The 20,683-nt window shown below is 46.0% G+C and overlaps 1 protein-coding gene across 4 annotated transcripts; it reads left to right on the plus strand.

Annotated features, from left to right (window-relative positions):
• Nucleotides 1-275: 275 nt before the first annotated feature.
• SLC39A13 (solute carrier family 39 member 13) lies at nucleotides 276-20,162 on the plus strand. 4 transcript variants are annotated; one of them, XM_083605604.1, is made up of 10 exons: nucleotides 276-430; nucleotides 11,513-11,815; nucleotides 12,679-12,792; nucleotides 14,810-14,931; nucleotides 15,726-15,881; nucleotides 16,768-16,857; nucleotides 17,245-17,295; nucleotides 17,915-18,047; nucleotides 18,169-18,268; nucleotides 18,606-20,162. In XM_083605604.1, the coding sequence occupies exons 2-10, from the start codon at nucleotides 11,545-11,547 to the stop codon at nucleotides 18,679-18,681; spliced, it is 1,113 nt and encodes a 370-aa protein (XP_083461730.1). In that variant the 5' UTR covers nucleotides 276-430; nucleotides 11,513-11,544; the 3' UTR covers nucleotides 18,682-20,162. The 4 variants fall into 4 exon arrangements, with proteins under 4 accessions (XP_083461730.1, XP_083461732.1, XP_083461733.1 ...); XM_083605605.1 differs by having other exon boundaries at nucleotides 322-676; XM_083605606.1 differs by lacking the exon at nucleotides 15,726-15,881.
• The last annotated feature ends 521 nt before the right edge of the window (nucleotides 20,163-20,683 follow it).

Below are 20,683 nucleotides of genomic sequence, written 5' to 3' on the forward strand. Positions count from 1 at the left end.
GCCCCAGAGGGAGGCGCGGCGCACGAGACAGCAACAGCAGCTTCTCTGCGCGTCTACCTCCGCTTTGGCGAATACTCAGCCGTGCAGCAAGCAGCCCTAGACCTGCGCTCTGTCACTTGTACGGCAGAGTAAGACTCTTTTCCGGTCCCCCATCCTGCCCTAACCGGAAGTATGTCCTGTTCCCCGCTGGCTCCCTTAGCGTTTCTAGAAGAAGCGTTTGCTCTCGCTATCCGGTCCCCCTTTGGCGGACACGTCGGAAGCTGTGCCGCGCGCTAAAGCGTCCGCCGGAGCGGCGGCTTTTGATCCGAGGAGAATGGGACCGACGTGGCTGGCTTCTGGAGGCGGAGCCGAGGCTGAAGAGGCGGGGGGAGTCCCGAGCGGAGACGCAGCTGGATGGCAGGGGCAGCCCGGAGCTCCCCGGTGTCGCACGGTAACGAACCAGCCCCTGAGCTGCCCCTGGGTGGGAAGCCCCCCTGCCCTCCATCCCGAGGGTCGAGGGAGCCCAACTTTTCCGGGGCGGCTGAGGCGGGCGGAGCGCGGCCGGGGCTTAGTGCGGGATGGAAGAGGCGAGGGCAGAGGAGGCGCAAGTGGTACCCTGTGCCCGGGCAGCAATAGGAAAAGAAAGAGCACCCCGGGATTGAAGTGCGTATGTGGAGGGGTATCCTTCATAGACCAGGTGGGTTACTTGATGCCTCGGGGGAACTCGGCTCTTCGTCCCCCAAGTCCTTTAATCATTTGCTGACAGATGTTGCATTTAGCTTCGTTGTCTCTGCCGTTAATTATAGCCTGTTCCTTCACTTTCTTCCTTTTTTCAAAGTGCTGCGCTTTTGAGATCTTGGGATTGTGTGTTTCCTAGACTCGGTATGGTTTGTTGAGAGAAGGGGTTTCCTTTTATCGGCTTCCGAGAAGTGGGTGATACTAGGAGAATGTAGCGCTCTTTTCTCCCAAGGAGCAAGAGCCGCCTCGTAATTTTGTTTTCAGAAGGTAAATAACCATAATATAGAGTTCTGATCCATACGGCACGCAGACCATATCGATGTGCTTAATGAGCCTTGCACGTACCCCCATCGCTTTTCACTTCTCCGCTCCTCCACCAGTTTTCCTTCCAGCAGAAGTCGCCGCTAAATAGACTCTGCATGTTTACTCCGAAGCTATTTTAATGAGGTTTACTCCCAAGGCAACTCTGCTTAGAACAATTTCTTAGATAATGTCCCATTGTGCCTCTTAATAAATAGACACGTGTTTTAATAAAGGAACATCTGTGGTGACAGCTTTAGCATATTAGCTGGCCCACTCAAACTGTAGTTTCCACTTCAGACAAATTATAATGGGAGATGAGGAGAGAAGAATTTCAAAGGCAAAATAATGGCTTGGTACATAGAGGAACCTGCACTGGGGATGAATGGAAGTGTATTCTATCTGGTAGAAGTTTTATGTCTTTTGGCCACCCAGAATTGGGTCTTGTAAGAGTTAGGATACTACTTATAGGCAGAAACAAGTGTGTCTTGTGGCATCTTAAATACAGACACTTTTACAGTGTCAGCCTTTGCAAGTCTACTCAGAAGTAAATCCCACTGAGTTCAACAAGACTGATTTGCAGCCAAGTACATGTGGGATTGCAGGCTTTCTGATAATAATAGGGATCAGGAACTGTGGCCTTCCTGATCTTGATGGACTCCAACTCCCATCAGCCCTAGCCAGTATGGCCAATGGTCAGGGATGAAGGAAGCTGTAGTCCAACAGCTTATCCACCCATGTATAAACTTTTGTGACCTGGAGTTCACTTCACCAGATGCATAATGTATTATCCTCAACTGACAGATAAAATATATACATAAATATATAGAGGAGGGAGGGTGGAATGTAAAAAGTGGGATCAAAGGGCTGTGAAATGCAAAAAGCTTCTGACAAGTCTGTTAAAGCTCAAATGCATGTAAAATGAGCACAGTGATCCATTCACAACAGTAGGTATGGGTGCTAACCCAATCATCCTAGCTGTGCTAAGTTAATTACCTATAATAGGATAGGAAACTGGAATGTGCAGATTTGGTCTGGTGCAGAGTAGTTACTGTGTCACAAGTAGTTTATCTTAACTTATGGAATGTCATACAGAAGGCATGATCCACTATACTTCATTGTGACCTTACAGAAGTTTTTAGAAGCACAGTGGAACATCTGCATTGAGGCTAAGTAAGGACACATGCCGCTCAAAGATCTGTGATTAGCTGTATCTTCACTGGTGAATGGTGGACCCATGCAGTGGAACTGTTTTAAATTATGAAGGACTCATGACTTGATCCTCTTTCAACCAGAAGCAAGTTCACCTGTCATTTGCCTCGTTATGTTCTTACTCTCTTAGTGACTGCTGGTGTGGTGATTTGATAATTGCTTCTCTTTAGGGTGAAGGTGGGGCATCAATGAAGTTTATGCAGCTATGAATAGTGTGGACAAATCTCACAGAAACTTTTTTCCTCCTCCATCATAATGTTAGGATTTGGGTCCTCCCATGAACTTTTTTAGGTTCAGGACAGGCGCCATAAAGCACTTCTTCACACAGTGTGTAATCACTTGATAGGATTCACTGCTACAGCTTGTGATGATGTCCATTGTCTGAGATGGCCGTAAAAGCGGGTTAGAGAAATTAATGGACAACGCTGTTAGCAAAATAAGGTGCAAAAGAAGAAGAAGAAGAAGAAAAATGATCAAAGAGTAGTTTGGAGAAAGGGGGCATCTTCTCCTCCTTTAGAGGTTGCTGAATAGGTGCAGAACATATCCCCCCATGAATTGCTAGCTGCACTTCTGTTCATAAGATGAGTTCATAGATGATGTCTCCACTTGCTGAAAAATTCCACACTAATAATAGTCAAGCCTGTATGTTGCTGTGACTTTGTGAAAGTGGAGGGGAAACACATAACGTGGTATTGCATGCAGAAACCACATTCCCCTCAGCTTTCATTTAAGTTACTGGTCCTTATGGCTACAAAAAATGTTTCAGATTGTTTAGCCTGTTGAAATATCAGAAGTCAGAGAGCTGGATGAATAAGGCTTCCAGTGGCTGCGTTTCAGTGACCTGCAGAACCAGGATAAATTATGCAGAAGAAGAAGTATTGAAAAATAAATTAGGCAAAGTAAGAAAGATAGTTCTGCTTTTCTTGGTGCAGAATTGCTTGGGATATTGAATTTTATTTTTATTTTTTAGCACAGAGTCCACACAGTCCTACCTGTGACTGACTCATGCTCCTGGTAGGCTTAAATTAGGTGCTTTTTGAGAATTCCATGATGGCTCTTGAAGTAGCATGTTGGGCAAGCCCATCACTCCCATGGACTCACTGGATGGACAAATCAAACTTGTTTTTCCAATTTTGTCTCTTGTAGAATGGGAACAATGCCCTACCTCACAAGGCAGTTGTATACTCTAATATGATCTGGAGCACTTTGCAAAATTAGAAGTGGCATAAAAACATGTCAACAGCTGTAATGTTTCTTCCAGTTCAGATGTGTATGTTCTTTGACAGGAGTTTGTCTCTGCAGGGATAGAAGTTTGTTTATTTAACGGAGCTCCATCATGGAACCCTGACATGGGAACGAGGCTCCCAGGCAAACTTACATCCAGCCACAGACTAGACCTAGGCCTGCTTCCAGCATCAAGCTAGGCTTTGGTTCTGAATGGGTCACTCCAGGGTGAGTGGGTTGCTTCAAACCCCACAGTGGCAGAATTGGTGCGGCTGGGAGCTGTGAAGCCTTGTAGCTGTTGGCAGAAGGTCAGGATTTCCAGTAGGATTCCAGGCGTTTACTGCTGCTGCTGCTGGACTCGTAAAAGGGTCTGGAAGAGAGTTTGTTTGTTGCTGTTTCTATTTCCGTTGCGGGGGAATAGGATGACATTTTGTCTGGGCTCTCTGGCATAATTAGAGATGAGCCTTGGGCTTCCAGAGGAATATGCCTGAATATATATATTTCAAGAGTGGCATGGCGGTAGGATACAAGACTGGAAAAATGCTGGAACAGTGTGGTCAGCAGAAGGGTAAAGCTGCTGGCTGTCAGGGGAGGAGGCAGGAGCAGAAGAAACTCTTGACCACTGCACAGAGCTTGCTGTGGGGAGAGCTGAGCTGGATTTTCCAGGTGCATTGGATAAAGGCCATTTCTAGAATAGACTGGAAATCTCTTGCAAGGGAGACTAAGCAGTTTCAGAAATGTCTCAAGTAAACATTCTGGTCTATTTCCCTTTTCCGTTTCTCTCTTTCTCTTGGTGTAGGCTTATATTTCAAGTGGCATTGGCTATCGAGTCTACCATCCAAGAGAATGGAGTGGGTGTAGGTCTCCTGTCTAGAGAGGCACGCAGACTTTTCACAGTGTTAATAACATAATCCTAAGCATGTTTAACCAGAAGTGTTTTTCAGATAGCAACCCCAATCTCTACATGTGCCATATGAGAAGGCTTTTTTGTGTTTCTTGTTGTCTGGTTTTGGGTTTCTTTCCTGCAGCATCTCATTCTGAATTGGAAAAAAATAAATAAATCTTACGTATATCAATCATCCTCCAGTTGCTATTTCAGGAGCTCCTCGCAATTTAGATAATCCTCCAGGGAATACAGTTATTCACTAGCAAGCAGAGTCTCCTCTCCTCTGGGACAATTCCCACTTCTAATACCCCCACATGGAATGTGCTCTGAGTCAAGGTTCTACTTTTAAAAAAATTGTGCGGGTCATGACTTCAATTCTGTTCGCTGGGAATTATGAAAGGGTCACTAGGCCAGATGTGTTTTGCATTAAAGCTGTTTCCCCGAGTTACCAAGGACTGGAGTTTTTTAAAAAAAGAATAAATAAATAATGGGGATTTCTTAGGACTCTCTCTCTCTCTCTCTCTCTCTCTCTCTCTCTCTCTCTCACACACACACACACACACACACACACACACAGGTTTTTTTAATACTTGATGGCTCATAGTTGGATATGGGAATTTACTCAGTTGAAAAATATTGAGTTTTAGTTGTTGTGAGAGGTTATGGAACTTCTGACCATGGTGCCTGACCTGTGATGGTTCAATCCCACAAACACATTGCCTCTTTATGTTACTAATGTGACATGTTGCAATTGCAGGAGAGGAGAGATGCAGAATCTTTTGTGCTGGCCCTCATCACTCAAGCTCTGGAGGAATGTTGCCAAAAATGCCCCCCCCCCCATTTCCATGGCAAATGTTCGCTCTCTCTGTCATAATATGTAGAACTATTTGCTCCCCTGGTTTCATGTTCATTGTTTCTGCTAGGAAGGTTTGGAGGCTCACAATATGATAATGGAGTTCCAGGCAGAAGCAGGTGGCATCCTTGGGTACCACCCCACTCCAGGAAAGGGTCCACTGCCATGCTCTGAAGCTCTGAATGCTCTGAAGATGCTGGTCCATCTACTTTCCTTTGGTGCCTGTTCATCGGTCCTCTCCAAGTGGGCAAGCAATGATGAGTTAGGAAATGGAACAACACCCTCCACTTCCCTTGCACATCACTGTCCGTACCTTGGAGGCTGTTTAGTTTGCACACAGAGGGAGAGTGAGTGGGCAGCGGTACCTTGGAGAAGTGGAAAGGGGATCCATTGAGGATCACCTAAAACCTGTTACTATATATGGTTGCTGGTTTGGAGATCACTTGCCTTTGGGTGGTAACCTCATGGCAAGTGTAATAATAATAATAATAATTTAATAATAATTTTATTATTTATATGCCACCCATCTGACTGGGTTGCCTTAGCCACTCTGGGGGGCTTCCAGCAAAATCTAAAGGTAAAGGGACCCCTGACCATTAGGTCCAGTCGTGGCCGACTCTGGGGTTGTGGCGCTCATCTCGCTTATGGCCAAGGGAGCCGGCGTACAGCTTCCGAGTCATGTGGCCGGCATGACTAAGCCACTTCTGGCGAACCAGAGCAGCGCACGGAAACGCCGTTTACCTTCCCGCTATAAAGCGGTACCTATTTATCTACTTGCACTTTGACGTGCTTTCAAACTGCTAGGTTGGCAGGAGCAGGGACCGAGCAACGGGAGCTCACTCCATCGCAGGGATTCGAACTGCTGACCTTCTGATCGGCAAGTCCTAGGCTCTGTGGTTTAACCCACAGCGCCACCCACGTCCCTCCAGCAAAATATAAAATACCATAAAACCTGTACGCTGGCTCAGAGTTACTAACAGTCACTAGGCAAACACCTAGGGAAGAGCTGAGGAATCTGTGGGCCCTCCTGATGTTGTTGGACTCTATTTCCCATCAGCCCCAGCCAGCATGGCTGGTGGTCAGGGATGAGAATTTTAGTTCAACATCATCTGGAGAGCCATAGGTTCCTTATTCCCATACTTGCCACTTGAGAATGTAAGAACCGATTGGCTGCATTTGACCTAGTTCTGCACTTTTTCTGCTGGCCAGATGCTTGTGGAAAACTCATAAGCCAGGCCCTGAACATAACAGAAATATTGCGATAGTTGGCCTTAACATCTGATGATCCGGTACACTCCCTTTGAAAAGGGAACTTCTTTTGGAGCTGTAATGGGAAATGGCCATTGATCAACATCTTCTGCCATGAATTGGTTAAATCCTTTTATAAATAGGCATCTTCCCTAGAGGAGTTGTGGTAGTTAAAAATAGTGCTTCCTTGTTCCGTTTTATTGCTAAACAAGAAGTGTGTGTGTGACAGGGGAAATATTCCCCGGAAGGAAAAATGCTCTGATGGTTTGGAGGGAATCCTGCAGAAAACTTGAGTAGTGCAGAGTGTGTTCCCCACATAAGCTTTGCTTTCTTTCACCCATATGTTGTGCAGTGAGCAGGGGGCTTCTGTGGGCTGAGCACCTGGTGCTGCATGGTTTGCAGAAAGCAGGTGTGCTGACTTTAGGGAAAATGTGGTTGATTAGGTTTGGCCTCTGGCATCTGGGCTCCGAAAGACGCTTGTCTCAACTGCTGGAGAGCTGCATCCAGTCAATACTGAGCTTGATGGACCTGTATAAGACAGCTTCCTATGTTCTTAGGGGGACAACAGATTACTCAAAGCACCACATGCAGGTTCAACCTAGGATGACTCAGAGAAGGAATTTCGGGAGGCATTTTGATACCTCACATGTCTCAGATGTGTTGGCCCCAAATTAGTTGGCACTGACATGACTAAGGGAGCCCTGCTCTGTCCCCTCCCCCTCCCCAGTGTTTTCCCAGGCCTTCTAGCCCCCTGGAACTCTGCCTTCTAGGAATTTTCCATAACTCACTGATTCCACCATGGGCCTTGCAAGCAAGTGCATATGGGCTGCTAAGCCACAAATGTTTGTCCTTGCCTGCTTGTTCACATGTCCTATGTTTGGCAGATGTGAGTAGACTGAAAAAGAGAGCTGTCTCCCAAATGACAGAATGGCCTTGCCTAGTAGTTACTCTTCTGTAATATAAGGTGAGTGTTTCTTTCCAAGCCTCTCTTAAATCACTGGAGCCAGAAGGGTGCAGTGGATGAGTAAGACCTTGAATCAAATCCCTGGTTCAGCCACAAAGTTCCCTGAGGGATCTTCAAACAGTAATCCATCCATCCATTCCTGCTTGCTTTCGATTACCTGTTGATCTCTTCCGCCATCATCTTCATCATCTTTTCTGCAAAGCCCCATATGTTGGAGCATAATGTTGAGAAAGTGTCAGTGTAGTATAACAATAACTTGAAATGATCCTTGAAAAGTTTTGCCATAGCAACAGGTTTCTTTATAAGGCAAGCTCTGGATGAGAAAGTGTGTGTGTGGTGTAGAGGCTGTTGCTCTGGCCAGATGGCTGAATGATTATTTGCATATAGTTTTATTTTACTTTATTAGACCAGTGTGCCTTGACTCCGAACGCCTTGGGAGTTGAACGTTCTGGCTCCCGAACGATTGAAAACCGAAAGTGAGCGTTCCGGTTTTCAAACGTTCTTTTGGAAGCCAAATGTCTGATGGGGCTTCCACGGCTTACGATTGGCTTCAGGAGCTTCCTGCAGCCAATCAGAAGCCGCGCTTTGGAAGTCAAATGTTTCGGAAGTCGAATGGACTTCCGGAACAGATTCTCTTCGACTTCCAAGGTATGACTGTACAAGTTATATACACTGTAGTGTTACTTTGACAATAAATACTTTAAGAAGAACCAAAATGGGTGAGGTGTTTATTCCCACATGGGAGTTCACCAAGAGAAGAGCTGAACTGTGAAGTAGAGGATTCTTGAAGACTTTCTGGGCGACTCTGCTGACTGGAAAAGGAACCCCAAAAGATGGCAAACTGCACTGGTAGAAAGCTCCCCATGCAATTAAGAAGTCTTAAGAAGTTTGAGGTTCTAGATCACATGATGGGGAGACCACATAAGTAGGGCAGCCTCCTCACCGCAGAAGGTAGGTAAAGGTACCCCTGCCTCTACGGGCCAGTCGTGTCCGACTCTAGGGTTGTGCGCCCATCTCACTTAAGAGGCCGGGGGCCAGCGCTGTCCGAAGACACTTCCGGGTCACGTGGCCAGCGTGATGAAGCTGCTCTGGCGAGCCAGCACCAGCGCAGCACACGGAAACGCTGTTTACCTTCCCGCTATAAAGCGGTACCTATTTATCTACTTGCACTTAGGGGTGCTTTCGAACTGCTAGGTGGGCAGGAGCTGGGACCGAAAGACGGGAGCTCACCCCGCCGCGGGGATTCGAACCGCCGCCCATGCGATCAGCAAGCCCTAGGCACTGAGGTTTTACACACAGCGCCACCCGCGTCCCTACTGCAGAAGTTAGTCCTCAGCAAATTGGGGGCTGTAGGAACAGTGCCAGGGGTGAGAAGCCAAGGCCAATGGGCTCACCCCCTTGTGTTATGGTAATTGGCTGGAGGAGGTGGGGAGACTGAGTGAATAAGGCTTGTGTCTGATTCTAATCTTATCTCACAGGATTGCTCTGAAGGCAGAGGGGCAGGGAATCCCATGTTTGCCAGCTTAACTCTTTGGGGGAGCCGGAGAGGGGACTGCATTGCCTGCAGAAAATCTTGGGGAGAAAGTAATTGTAGAATACAAATCTAGGAAGGAGAGGGAGGGATGGAATCTGTGTGAGGGTGGAGAGGGGAAGGCTAGAGCTCATTGGATGAGGACACACTTTGCATGCAAAAAGCGTCTCAGGATTAATCTCTGGCAACTCAAGCCAAGAGTATCTTGGGTTACTGAAAATGTTGTTAATTGCCTTTTTAGTATGATTGAAAGGCAAGATATAAATACTTCCATTGAATAACTACAAAGCAAGTGTGGGACCGGAAGAGATCTTTGCCTGAGACCATGGAAAGCTGATGCCAATCAGACTCAAGTAGACAGGACAGGCTGGCCGAAGAAATAGTTTGACCAGAAATTCCTAGCTTCAAACTGCAGGGCCAACAGATGGGCTAAATAAAATATTAAAAAATTCTGCGGCTATCCCTGCTGAAGAGCCTTAAACCCCTGAGCTGTCGTTTCTGAGTGGTTGCTCCAGTGACTTCCCAAAAGGTGTTTCCTGACCACATGGTGTCTTGGATATACATGTGTCAGGACAGGACAGAGCATACATTGTGGAATTGGCTGCTGCTTGGCTCTCTCACACCACCACAAACCTGGCTGGAAGTGCATAGATGGGGCAAAGAGGGAGGAAGCAGGTCAGCCCTGAACAGATTACAAAAATATGCAGATACACTTGCAATATATCTGTTATGGTGTTACTGCTTACTTTCTCTTCAAGAGAGGTCCAGCAACGTTTGGCAGCCTAGGTTCCTTCAGAGACTCAAGTAGGCCTCAGGAGTCTAGAGAAGAGCTGGTAAGGTCTCCCTCTCCTACATGTAGTCCCAGCCTCTTCTGATCAGCAGGAACTTAGTTTCAAATATTGTTAAAATTCTTATACAGCCCCAAAGTTTACTTTCTCTCTCTGATTCTCTGGAGTACCATAACTCACAGTTTCTGATTGACTCCCCCACCAACACCCTTCAGGGTCTGGAATACTTTTCTCTTTCTTTCTTCTTCTCTCTTTCATTACCTTTCCTCCCCCAGGTGGTAAAGACTTCCTGCTGCTTGCCTTTGTAGGCTGTGGAGGTTCCCAGTTATATTGCTGCTGCATCTCCCTCTCGCTGTTCTTCTGAGTCTTTATCTACTGATAAGGATGGGTCTGACACTCCTATCCCCATCCCCTAGGTCTGTGTTTATACTTGGTCATGATGAGGCCACAGCAGTCTGGAGATTGGAGTTGCTTATCAACAGCCGCTTACACATGGGCTTCCCCAGGCAAAGTCCAACATCTCCAACCACTAAGGGTGGGATTCAACTAACAGGCCCTGCCAGCAGAAGCCTATGCAAGAACTTCTGCTATAGCAATGGGGCTTTCCCCCTCCCTCCCTAAAATTATTTTTTTGGTGTGTGTTTTTATATTTGTAAATCTACCAAAGAATAAAACAAAACAAAATTGGGATTAAGGTGTTTTTTTTTTCAGGATGGTGGAGGGCCATACATCCATTTACGTATTGCTGGTGGCACTTGCACTTCCTTTGGTAGGAAATGCTCTATGTGAGGGCTGGGAGAGCAGAAAAAGTGGGGGTCAATGAGGGTCAGTTGGGGGAGAGTGAGAACTCCTGGGGCCATGGCAGCAGAAGCACAGGTGCCGAAGGGGCAGCAGACCTTCCGACATTCCTCAGATGAAAATGTCCCTATTTTCATCTGAGGAATGCTGGAGGGTATGGCATGGTGGGGGAAGAGAGCGAATCATTCCATTAGGTAAGCAGAAATACTTGTGCTGACAGAGATCTGCTTAGTGGCATGCTGAATTCCTCTTTTACATAATTTTAGTATCTGCAGAAGCCATTAAACTCTGGGTCTAGTTTTGTACTACCATTTTGATGGGTTTCTGGCTGGGCTGCTGTCCTTGTAATGTCCTCATCAGTCAGCATGTTGCCTCAAGCCACTCATGGTGAACTGGTCAGGTTGCCACTCCACCTCAGATTCCATTGCTGTCACGAGCGCAGATGGTTGGTTGGTATATTGCCAGATGCCCTTGGCATCTATGCTTAGAATGGGTGGGGGAGCCTTTCTTTGGTCTGACTGGGCCGCGTGGCCAAATTTATATGGGCCAGCCGGCCACACCAGAAAAATCCCACCAGTTCAATAAGTGTATATACATACAGGAGATATGTGAATTTTCTTTTAGGAATGGTTCAGAACCACACAGCCCCAGTGTGAGGAAAGTGATGTTCAGTCACAGAAATGGGCTGCCGAGATCTATGCTGATCCCTCTTTTTCACAATATGAAGATCCCACATACAAGAATAAGTAGCTACCTAGGAGTTGCAGGGACATCTCGCTTCGTTATGAGATTTCCATCTAGTAAAAAAATGAGAGAAAGAAGTATGACTCATCCTTTCTGCCCCTAAAGTCAACAATGGGAAGACTAATTCAGTTCAGGAGGGAAAAAAGAACAAATGTCTTGGGACTGACTTTCAAAAGGGATGGGTGAAGAGGAGAAGCACTGAAGAGTCTTAGGCATGGACTGTTCATCTTTTCTCTCTTCCTTGCAGGGATTGACCAGCCAGGCTGAGGCTGCACAGTGATGATGGGGGAACGACTGCTTCTCCATGGAACCCTCTCCTTCTTGATGCTTACGGCTGCCTGCCAGGCCCATGACCTTCCACTGAGCCAGGCTGACAATGAGGCTAGTCCCCTGTGTGAAAAGGAGACTGAGTCCTGGGGGGCCATATTCAGCGAGGAGCGCCTGGATGCTTGGATCTGTTCTCTGATTGGTTCAGTTATGGTTGGGCTGAGTGGGGTCCTTCCGCTGCTGGTAATTCCTCTTGAGACAGGGGCAGCACTGAAGTCAGAAGGTAAGCACCCCCTGGTGATTTCTGCCTCCTTTTTCTGGCTCAGCATCTCAGTCAGGGATTGCTCAGGGTAGCACAGCTTTTAAATGCAAGACCTGGATGCGGCATGCTTATTGTAATACAGGAGCAATATGCACTTATCAAGTCCTTCCATGAAGTCAGGTGGGCGGACAATGGCTAAGTTTAGGGTGTTGAGCATGTGCAGGTGGATTTTCTAAAATAGGACCTTCACCCTCTAGTAGTAAACCAAATTTCATGTCACGAGAGGTAGATTCTGTGACTTGTGTAACTGATGCATAGGTATAAGTATTTTGTAAGCCTTTGTTTCCTACTAGCCATGGGAAAGGGCAAAGCATCAGGCATAACAATGAAGCCCTGTCTTCTGGCCACTGGAAATCCAATTGGAAATGCCTCCGTTCTGTGGCTTTTGAGATTTCCCTTGGCACCACTTGCATAGTTTTGATTTTATCTTTGTACTCTTAAGGGCTAGAAACAGGATATTGACTTCTACACTAAGTTGTGTGTTTGTGTGGTGCGGGCTCAAAACTGTGGAATAAACACAGCCCTGCTCTCTTCTCTAGACACTAGGCAGACACAGTTTTCCCACTGGCCCTACCTCCCCTTGCGAGTTCACAACTGCCCCACTGGGTTCTGTTGTCAAATAGCAGGAGCAATGTACTAGGTGTTTCAACTGGCTTTCCCAGTTTCAGCATTTTCTAGGAAGCAGACAAAGCATCCTGATCAGCTGCTATGGCAGCAAACCCTATGCATGGGGGAAGAGATAACTGTTCTCTCAGCTTTCCCATGAGTAGCATAGCAAGATGAGATCAAGCTCTGTGGTGACTGGCTGCTCTTTGTCTTTTCAGAGGGATCCCATCGGATGAAGCAGTTCTTGAGCTTTGCCATTGGTGGGCTCCTGGGAAATGTTTTTCTGCACCTGCTCCCAGAGGCCTGGGCCTACACCTGCAGTGCCACTGCAGGTAATGCCTGGAACTGTGCAAATGCCTTGAAATCACACAGGCACTGATCTGCAAGCCATTTCTTTCCCTGCGTCTGCACAGATTGTTGTGTTCCATTTGGGGTCTCTTGTGATCTTTTCAAAAGGGGTGCCTGGATGCCAGGGCTTGTTTTCTCTCTGTTCTATGCTTTGACTCTTAATAACACTAATAATATAGTCATGCTTCTTCCAAAGCTATGTCAAATGAATTACTAATCAACTTGTTGCACTTGTATCCCACCTCGCCTCCAAGGAGCTCAAGATGGTGAACATAGTTCTTCTCTTCCCCATTTATCCTCACAACAACCATGTGAGGTAGGCTAGGCTGAAAGTGAACGGCTGGCCCAAGGTCACCCAGTGAGTTTCATGGCTAATTATCATAGGGAAAATGCCTTGTCCCTCTTCCCCAACCTGTAGCCCTCTAGATGTTCTTGGAGGACAGGTCCCGTTCTCCATGGCCATTGACCACTATGGCAGGAGTTGATGGGAGCTGTAGTCTAACAACCAGGCACCAAGTTGAGGAAGGAATTGTCAAGTACTCTTCTATAGATGCAAGAGATGTAACAAACACAGCCGCCTTTGCTCCTGAATAGCATGTTGTTGCCTCTCTGCACTTCAGCAGCCTTGAGGAAGGGTGCTCTTCCATGCAGCCCTGCAATTAACTGCTTGATTCATAAAGGACAACTTCCTCTGATCTTGAAGGTCTGCATAGGTCTCCCTCCATAAGAAGGGCACCTGCCCTTGCGCTGCTGCCTGCCTTGAGTCCGCAGGTGTTGTGCCTCCTGAAAATGTGACCTTGGAAGACGTTCCCCACCTTGTCAGCCTTTATCTGGCCTTTGGGCTTCAGGATTGCGTCACCCCACACATGCCTGTCATTCTCCCTTGCCTACAGCCAGTCTCAACAGCGTGTGGGAAGTTGACCGCACTCCATCTAATCAAAAAGGACATCTTTTGTCCTTAGGCAAAGAACTTTGCCAGGGTGTGGCGGGAGGAGGAGGAGGAGGAATGAGCTCTCCAGAGCACAGACTTCATGCCTGTGCACGCAGCTTAGGCAGGCTCAGCTTCAGAATTTGCCCTGGTAAACATGTGGCTGTAACCAGGGGCTGCCTATGTCTCTTTGCACACACAAAATAAACCCCAGCTTTTTTCTCTGAATAAAACATGCAGGGTTAATGAATTTGCAAGTAAAACATCTCCAAGTTGCAGGACTTGAGTTTTCAAGGAATCAACATTCTGTCACGGGAAGTGGGTTGGCAGGGAGCTAGGTGCGTGAAGGTATCCAGGAAGAGATGGGTGGGAGAGATATACAGCGAGAGACAGAGAGTGGTAGCCATAGGAAGAGGGAGCTATAGAAAGCACAGCTGCCCCCCCACCCTTTGCTACAGAGTCCTCTTCTATTTTCAAGGCTTCTTTTTTCTACACTTGAGAAGAGTGCTTGAGAACAGAAGAGCTTTGCTGGGTCAATTTATTATAGATTCACCCACTCCAGCATCAGGCACAGAGCTCATCCATCCATCCCCTGCCTATCTGTGTTGTTTACAGGTGATTGATGCTCTGGGTCAGTTGGCATCCCCACTATAGCTGACATGCGGAAGCACCTTAGGCTCTTTTGTTTCAGCTTTATCAGAGATGTGTACTGAGTGTGTGGGTTCTTACTTTACACCAGCAGCACTAATACTCTAGAGCAGGGTTTCCCAAACCTGGGTCTCCAGCTGTGTTTGGACTACAACTTCCATCACCTCTAGCTAGCAGGACCGATGGTCAGGGATGATTGGAACTGTAGTCCAAAAGCAGCTGTAGACCCAAGTCTGGGAAACCCTGCTCTAGAGTGCACTGGCTCCAGATTTGTATGTTTCTTCTGGAAACCAGTTTGCCTTTCGTGTGAATGAAGTGTGGGGGGGTTACTTTTGTTTTCTTTTGGGTGGGGAAAATGGTTTTGGGGGCTCCTGATTTTCAGGTTACGGTGAGACTTGCCCATTCTACCTCTTTCCCCTCTACAGGAGAAGGGCAGAGTTTCCAGCAGCAGAAGCTCCTGGGACTCTGGGTGATCATTGGTTTGCTGACCTTCCTGAGCCTCCAGAAGATGTTCCCAGACAGTGGAAAGGAAGGAAGCTCCAGCTTGGTGAGTGGATTCTGAGAGGGGTGCAAGATCCCAGTTTGATTATGACATGTGATGTTGCCATGTGATCTTGGAAACACAGCATGAAGCTTAACTTCCTATCCCTCCAGTAGCCTCCTCGGTGATTCAGGAGGCATGACATAAACTCCTTGTGTGAAGGTCAGCAGGAGAACAGAAGGGCTCCATAATGCCCTATGGCAGGAATGGTTAACTTGTGGCCTTCCAACATGTTGTTGCACTACAGTTCCCATCATTCTTCACCATTTGGCTGGGGCTGATGAGAGTTAGACTCCCAAAAATATGGAGGGCCACAATTTAACCACCCCTATCCTATACGAGTTCCCGCCTCCACCATGTGCACAGTTCCTCTGTACTTGGCATAACTTCCTCTATATTTGGCATAAATGCTTTCAATATGGTATTTGAATACATTATGCAAAATACAAAGTATGGGATTTTCAAGTTTTGAATTGTGTGTGTGTGTGTTTAGGTTGGAGTTAGGGAGTCAGGAAAGCAGGATATCTGTTTGCTTCCCCGTTAACCTTGCATGAGCAAAGTGGAGGTTGTCCTTGTCTGATTTGTGTGACTTTGCCTAACAAACCACTTAAAATGACAGTCTCTGGGCTTCCGTGTCCATTTTTTTTGCAAACTTTCTTCTGCTTTGGAGATCATCAGATGTGAAGTAGCTATAGTTTTCTTTGAGTTTAGGATAGCACTGTATGAAGTGAATGGGAAAAGGTTTCTGGGCCACTGTTTGATGGACATGGAAAAAGACCAGCCGCTTCTCCATGACTTAGGTCAGTGATTCCAAAGCACCTGCTAAACGGATTCCAAATGGGAGCAGTTTCTCTGCTGTGCAGGAGGCAGCCAGTCCAGTCCAAAGAAAGAAGTTGGGCACAGCTCAGAGTAATGGTTCTTCTCACTTGTCTTCACTACCAGCCCAGAAGATCAAGGTAAACCATTTGGTGGTGGGGGTGGGGTCCATGGGCCAGTGGAGAAAATGTGATATGTGTCTAAGCAAAAACAACTCAAAAGGAAGTTAAATAACTTCCTGAAAGCAAAGATGGCAGGCAGTATTTAAAAAAAATAGCCAAACCCCCACTTTTAGGGGAGATCAGGCATGCAGATGCTTTCCTCTTAAACATGTATGAATCTTCCCTATAGTGAGTCAGACCCTTGGGCTGTCTAGCCCCATCCACTCTGACTGGCAGTAGCTGTCCAGAGTCAAAGTCAGAGGTTCTTCCCAGTCCCACATAATTGGCAGGGATTGTGCCTTGGCTCTTACCACTGAATGATGGTTTCAACTCCATCATCGCCTGCTTGGTTTGGACCTTCACCTGCCTTCTCCTTGATCTTTTATGTACACAGTCTTTACCTGAATTTAAGCCGCTTTCTTTAAAAGTTTCTATCATTAAAAACAAAATTCCTGCGTCTTTACAAAAATGCCATCTCTCAACATCTTTCTGTGTTTTTAAGAATATAACTGCCATTTTCCAGTTCAGGAGAGGCGAACTGGACCATATACACTAAGAGAAAAGCCCCGTGCTGCATTCCTGTTTGACAGCTGACAACCCATATTTTAAATTTCTGCATCTGCTTGTCAAAACAGGATAACTCACATCCATTGGGTTGTTAGAATACTATAGTCACTTTAAAGACTGCTACTTACTATGTTATGTGCCTCGTCAACCACATTCACAAGTTTGATATAAGCTACATTGTGGATAAAATTGGCATTCTTACCTTTGTTTGTGAAAATGGCCTTTGTCTGTGGTCTCCTTGTCTTTCAGGCGTTAGATGCTCTGATTTTATTTCTCTTTCTTTCCCCTGCCACTGTAGATCAGCGGATACCTCAATCTTTTGGCCAACACAATAGATAATTTCACACATGGCCTGGCAGTGGCAGCCAGCTTTTTGGTTAGCAGAAAGGTAAGTTCCCTGTTTAGGGGACCCGTTTGACTCTCCCCTAATGTTCAGATCACAGAGGTTGGTGTTAAAAGCAAGTAGACAAATAAGAAGCAGTTCTGTGCTATTTCTGTATAGCATTTTCCTAATACTTTCACTCTAGCAGAAGATCCATACAATATGTATTAAATAACTACAGCTTTTTCCATTCTTCCTAAAACCCAACACTAAAAGCCCTTGCAATTGCTTTGAAGACTAAAACTGCACAGATCACCATTCAAAGGGGGGGCAGGGTCAGCATCTCCCCTTTCCCCCCAGGAAAAAAATGTTTAGAAAAGTCTTGCTTTGCTGCACTTGTGTCCCTGTTGAGTGATATGGAATGTCTTAACATGTTTCTGCCATTGGCTGTAGGTTGGGCTCCTGACCACTATGGCAATCCTTCTGCATGAAATTCCCCATGAGGTAAGCAGGATCTGTAATAGGCTTGTTGGGAAGTTGTCTCAATGTTTTTTTCTGAGTGGGAGGCCAGGGCTTTGTTTGAAAGAGTGAGCAAATCTCTGTAATATACACACTCTGTAACACACTCACACACACACACACACACACACACAGACACACACATACACACAAAACTTTCCAGAGTAACAAAATCCAAAAAGGTACCTGCCCCAAGAATCTTACAATCTGAAATTTGACAATGAATGAAGTAAATGGAATGGAAGGGAGAGACAAGGGATAAGCAAATATTGTATATTTGCACATCCTTAGGCTTTCTCTCAGCCAAAGTGTTGGTGGTGGCGGCGGCAGATGGTGAATGTTCTATTTGCTTAGAATTACTTATTGCCAACAAAATAATTGGAAAGAATACTTTTCCTCCCTATGAGGCGAGAATAAATGAGTTAACTATGTTCCATGTTTGACTTCCCCACTTGTTAACTCTGAGGCTTGGAATTAGTTATCTGTTCAGGAAAGGACTTTTTGTAGATGGCAATTCTGGAAAAGAGCTTGCAGTGCCATGCTTTGGGACTGTTGTCAGCTTCAGTGCAGTTCTCTCTTTTTTGTCCCCGCTTTGTTGCTGTAGGTGGGAGATTTTGTCATCCTCCTTCGTGCTGGCTTTGATCGCTGGAGCGCAGCCAAGTTACAGCTCTCCACGGCCCTTGGAGGCATTCTCGGTGCTTGCTTTGCAATTTGTGCTCAGTCACCTAAAGGGACAGGTAAGAATTGGAGTATGCAGAAGGGATGAATGAGAGACCCCCATATCCATCCCATCTTACCCAAATACAGTTCTCTCCTGCCACCTCCTGGTCACTGATGTGTTTCTCACTATCCACACAGGGGAAACCATCGCTTGGATTCTCCCATTTACCTCAGGGGGCTTTTTATACATCGCCTTGGTAAATGTCGTGCCCGATCTCTTAGAAGAGAAGAATCCTTGGTAAGTGTCTTCACCACATCTACTTATGGGAAGAAAAACTTGTGGGGGTGGGGAACACCCCATGCATAACTTCCAGGGCAGCAAAGGGAAATCTGTGGCCCTCCATATTGTTGGAGTACAACTCCCATCATCCCTATTGACTGTGTTGATGGGGCTGATGGGAGTTGGAGTCACGCAACATCTGAAGAACCAAAGCTTCCCCATTCCTGATCTTGGAGCCATTATAAGCCGCCTTGAGGGTCCCAGGAGGAATAAAAATGTGGGGGATGGAAGGATCCAGATCCTCATCATGCCTGATCTTCAGCTCATCCTCTCTTCTTCTTTTTCCTTCGCCTAGGAACTCAGTGCAACAAGTACTCCTCCTGTGTACTGGCATCATTGTTATGGTGCTTCTCTCATTCACTACCGAATGAGCGACTCCTGCTCCGGCTGCCTTCTGCTGCTTCCCAAAGCTGCCTTCATTCTGAACTGTTACTGAGCAATAAGGGACACCATTGAATTTTTGTTTTGTGTGCCTGTGGATTTGGCTGCTGCTACGAGAGGCAAATCAGGGAAGCCTGGTTCTGGAGGAGAATACTGCACTCCATTTCTTGTTTCTAAAGCTTCACAGGCCAGGACTTTCAAAGTATTGAGAAAAGAAAGTAGGGTGGCTGGATTTTTCTTTTCAAGTTGTGTGTGTGTGTGGTTAAAAAATAATAATTTAAATGAACACAAAACAACCAGCAATGAAGAGAGGAACTGCTTTTGCTGAAAGGGGCAGTGTTGCCAGTTTGGACTTGATGTGTGCTAGAATAAAAAGGCAGGTTGCAATGTAAGCATAGAGATGAAAGAATTATCTTCCATCCCAGGCCAAAATACCTGGTTGTTTCATATAGGAAACCACAATATACCTGGTCAGACTTACATTAGTCCCTCTAGCCTAGCATTATGTACTCTGACTTGCAGTGGCTCTCCGGGATCTTGGGCAAGGAAGGCTCTGGTACCCAAGATCCCTTTCAAACTAGAGATAGTAGGGATTGAATCTGAGACCTTTTGCATGGAAATCATAAGTGCTACCTTTGAGCTATGGAAACCTTCTCCCACCCTGCCATAAAATTGCTTTCTGAACCTTCTAGGATGAGGTCTGCTACTGCCTGATCCTGTCCCTCTCCCTAAGCAGTAACTGAAGATCCAGTTGGATTGAAGCATTATAACTGAAATCAGTATTCACGCTGGAAACTTTTGGTGAGGTTGTTCAATGCCTGCCCCTAACCAAAGAACCTGGCTATAATGCCTGGTTTACGGCTGTACAGTTTAAACTGGGAAGAGTTCCTCATGCTTTCAAATCGTAAGGTAGTATGGAAGCAGCAGACTCTGCCTTTCTGGATCTGTCTCAGCCCCTGTGACACATTTTGCATTCTTTTTGGCTGACCTGGTAGCTCCTTGCTGAGTGAGCTGGCTTGCTTTACCAAAAATAGAGGAAAAGGAAGATTTTCTGGATGTGCAACTGTTGGAGGGTCAAACAAAGAGGAATGACTTCTGGCCACTCAGCGCCAGCACAAGTGATTAAAGTCAGGACTGTCAAGAAAACTAAGTGTTATAACTTCTAGTTTAAAAACGGAAGTAAACGCAGCTTGACAGCCTAATTCGAATAGGCCCTTCAGTTGCCAAACAGTGAGATGAAATGAAAAACAGCAATGAGATTCAGTGTGTATTGAAAGACAGAAGAACAAATGACTAAATGGTCTTGTTGCAAATAAACAGCGCTTTCAGACCAAGCTGTCTTCAGTGGCACAAAGGTAAATTGTGTGTGAGGTTATGTGCTCTTCAAAATAAAAGAATACAATGATGTTACATTTATATAACGAGCTGTTTCATTATTTGAACTTGTTTATAAATAAATGTTTTATCATTATTTGTAGAAGTTATGTTGTTTTCTGTGAATAGTTACAGTTTTAGTTGCAGATATGTATGGTTTTCTTTGTAGTCCTAACTTTTTATCATCTGTGCTTGTGTGTCTGTTTTCTATACTTGCATAGTGTAGCAACCAAATTGTAGAATGGGCACAGGCCTGATTATCACTGGGCCTCTAAAAAGGCATTTCCTTGGAATCATAGAATTGTATAGCTGGAAGGGATCACGAGGATCATCTAGTCCAGGGATGTCCAACCAGTCGACTGCGATCAACAGGTCGATTCCCGGGTGATATTGGTTGATCATTTGCTCATTACTGGCCCCGGTCCTTCTCTTGTGTCATTCATTCATGCAGGATCACTAAAACAGAAGCTGAAGTTATCGCTCTGGTTTTGGTGAGGGTTTTTCAGCATTCCCGTTAACTAATTAGGACTGCAAATTCGGTGCCCCCTCCAAAAAAGAACAACTTTGACCTGCCCCCCCATGGTTCCCCCCCCCAGGAGTAGATCGCATTCTCTTGGG

The sequence above is a fragment of the Podarcis filfolensis genome, assembly GCF_964270895.1.
Source record: "Podarcis filfolensis genome assembly, chromosome: 1".
NCBI lineage: Eukaryota > Metazoa > Chordata > Lepidosauria > Squamata > Lacertidae > Podarcis > Podarcis filfolensis.

What these genes read in the sequence shown, in the direction of transcription:
- SLC39A13 (XM_083605604.1), top strand. Translation starts at nt 11,545, where the DNA reads ATGATGGGGGAACGACTGCTTCTCCATGGAACCCTCTCCTTCTTGATG. An exon ending in TGCATGAAATTCCCCATGAG is followed by an intron (nt 17,296 to 17,914) that starts GTAAGCAGGATC and finishes TTGTTGCTGTAG; the next exon opens with GTGGGAGATTTTGTCATCCT. An exon ending in TTAGAAGAGAAGAATCCTTG is followed by an intron (nt 18,269 to 18,605) that starts GTAAGTGTCTTC and finishes TCCTTCGCCTAG; the next exon opens with GAACTCAGTGCAACAAGTAC.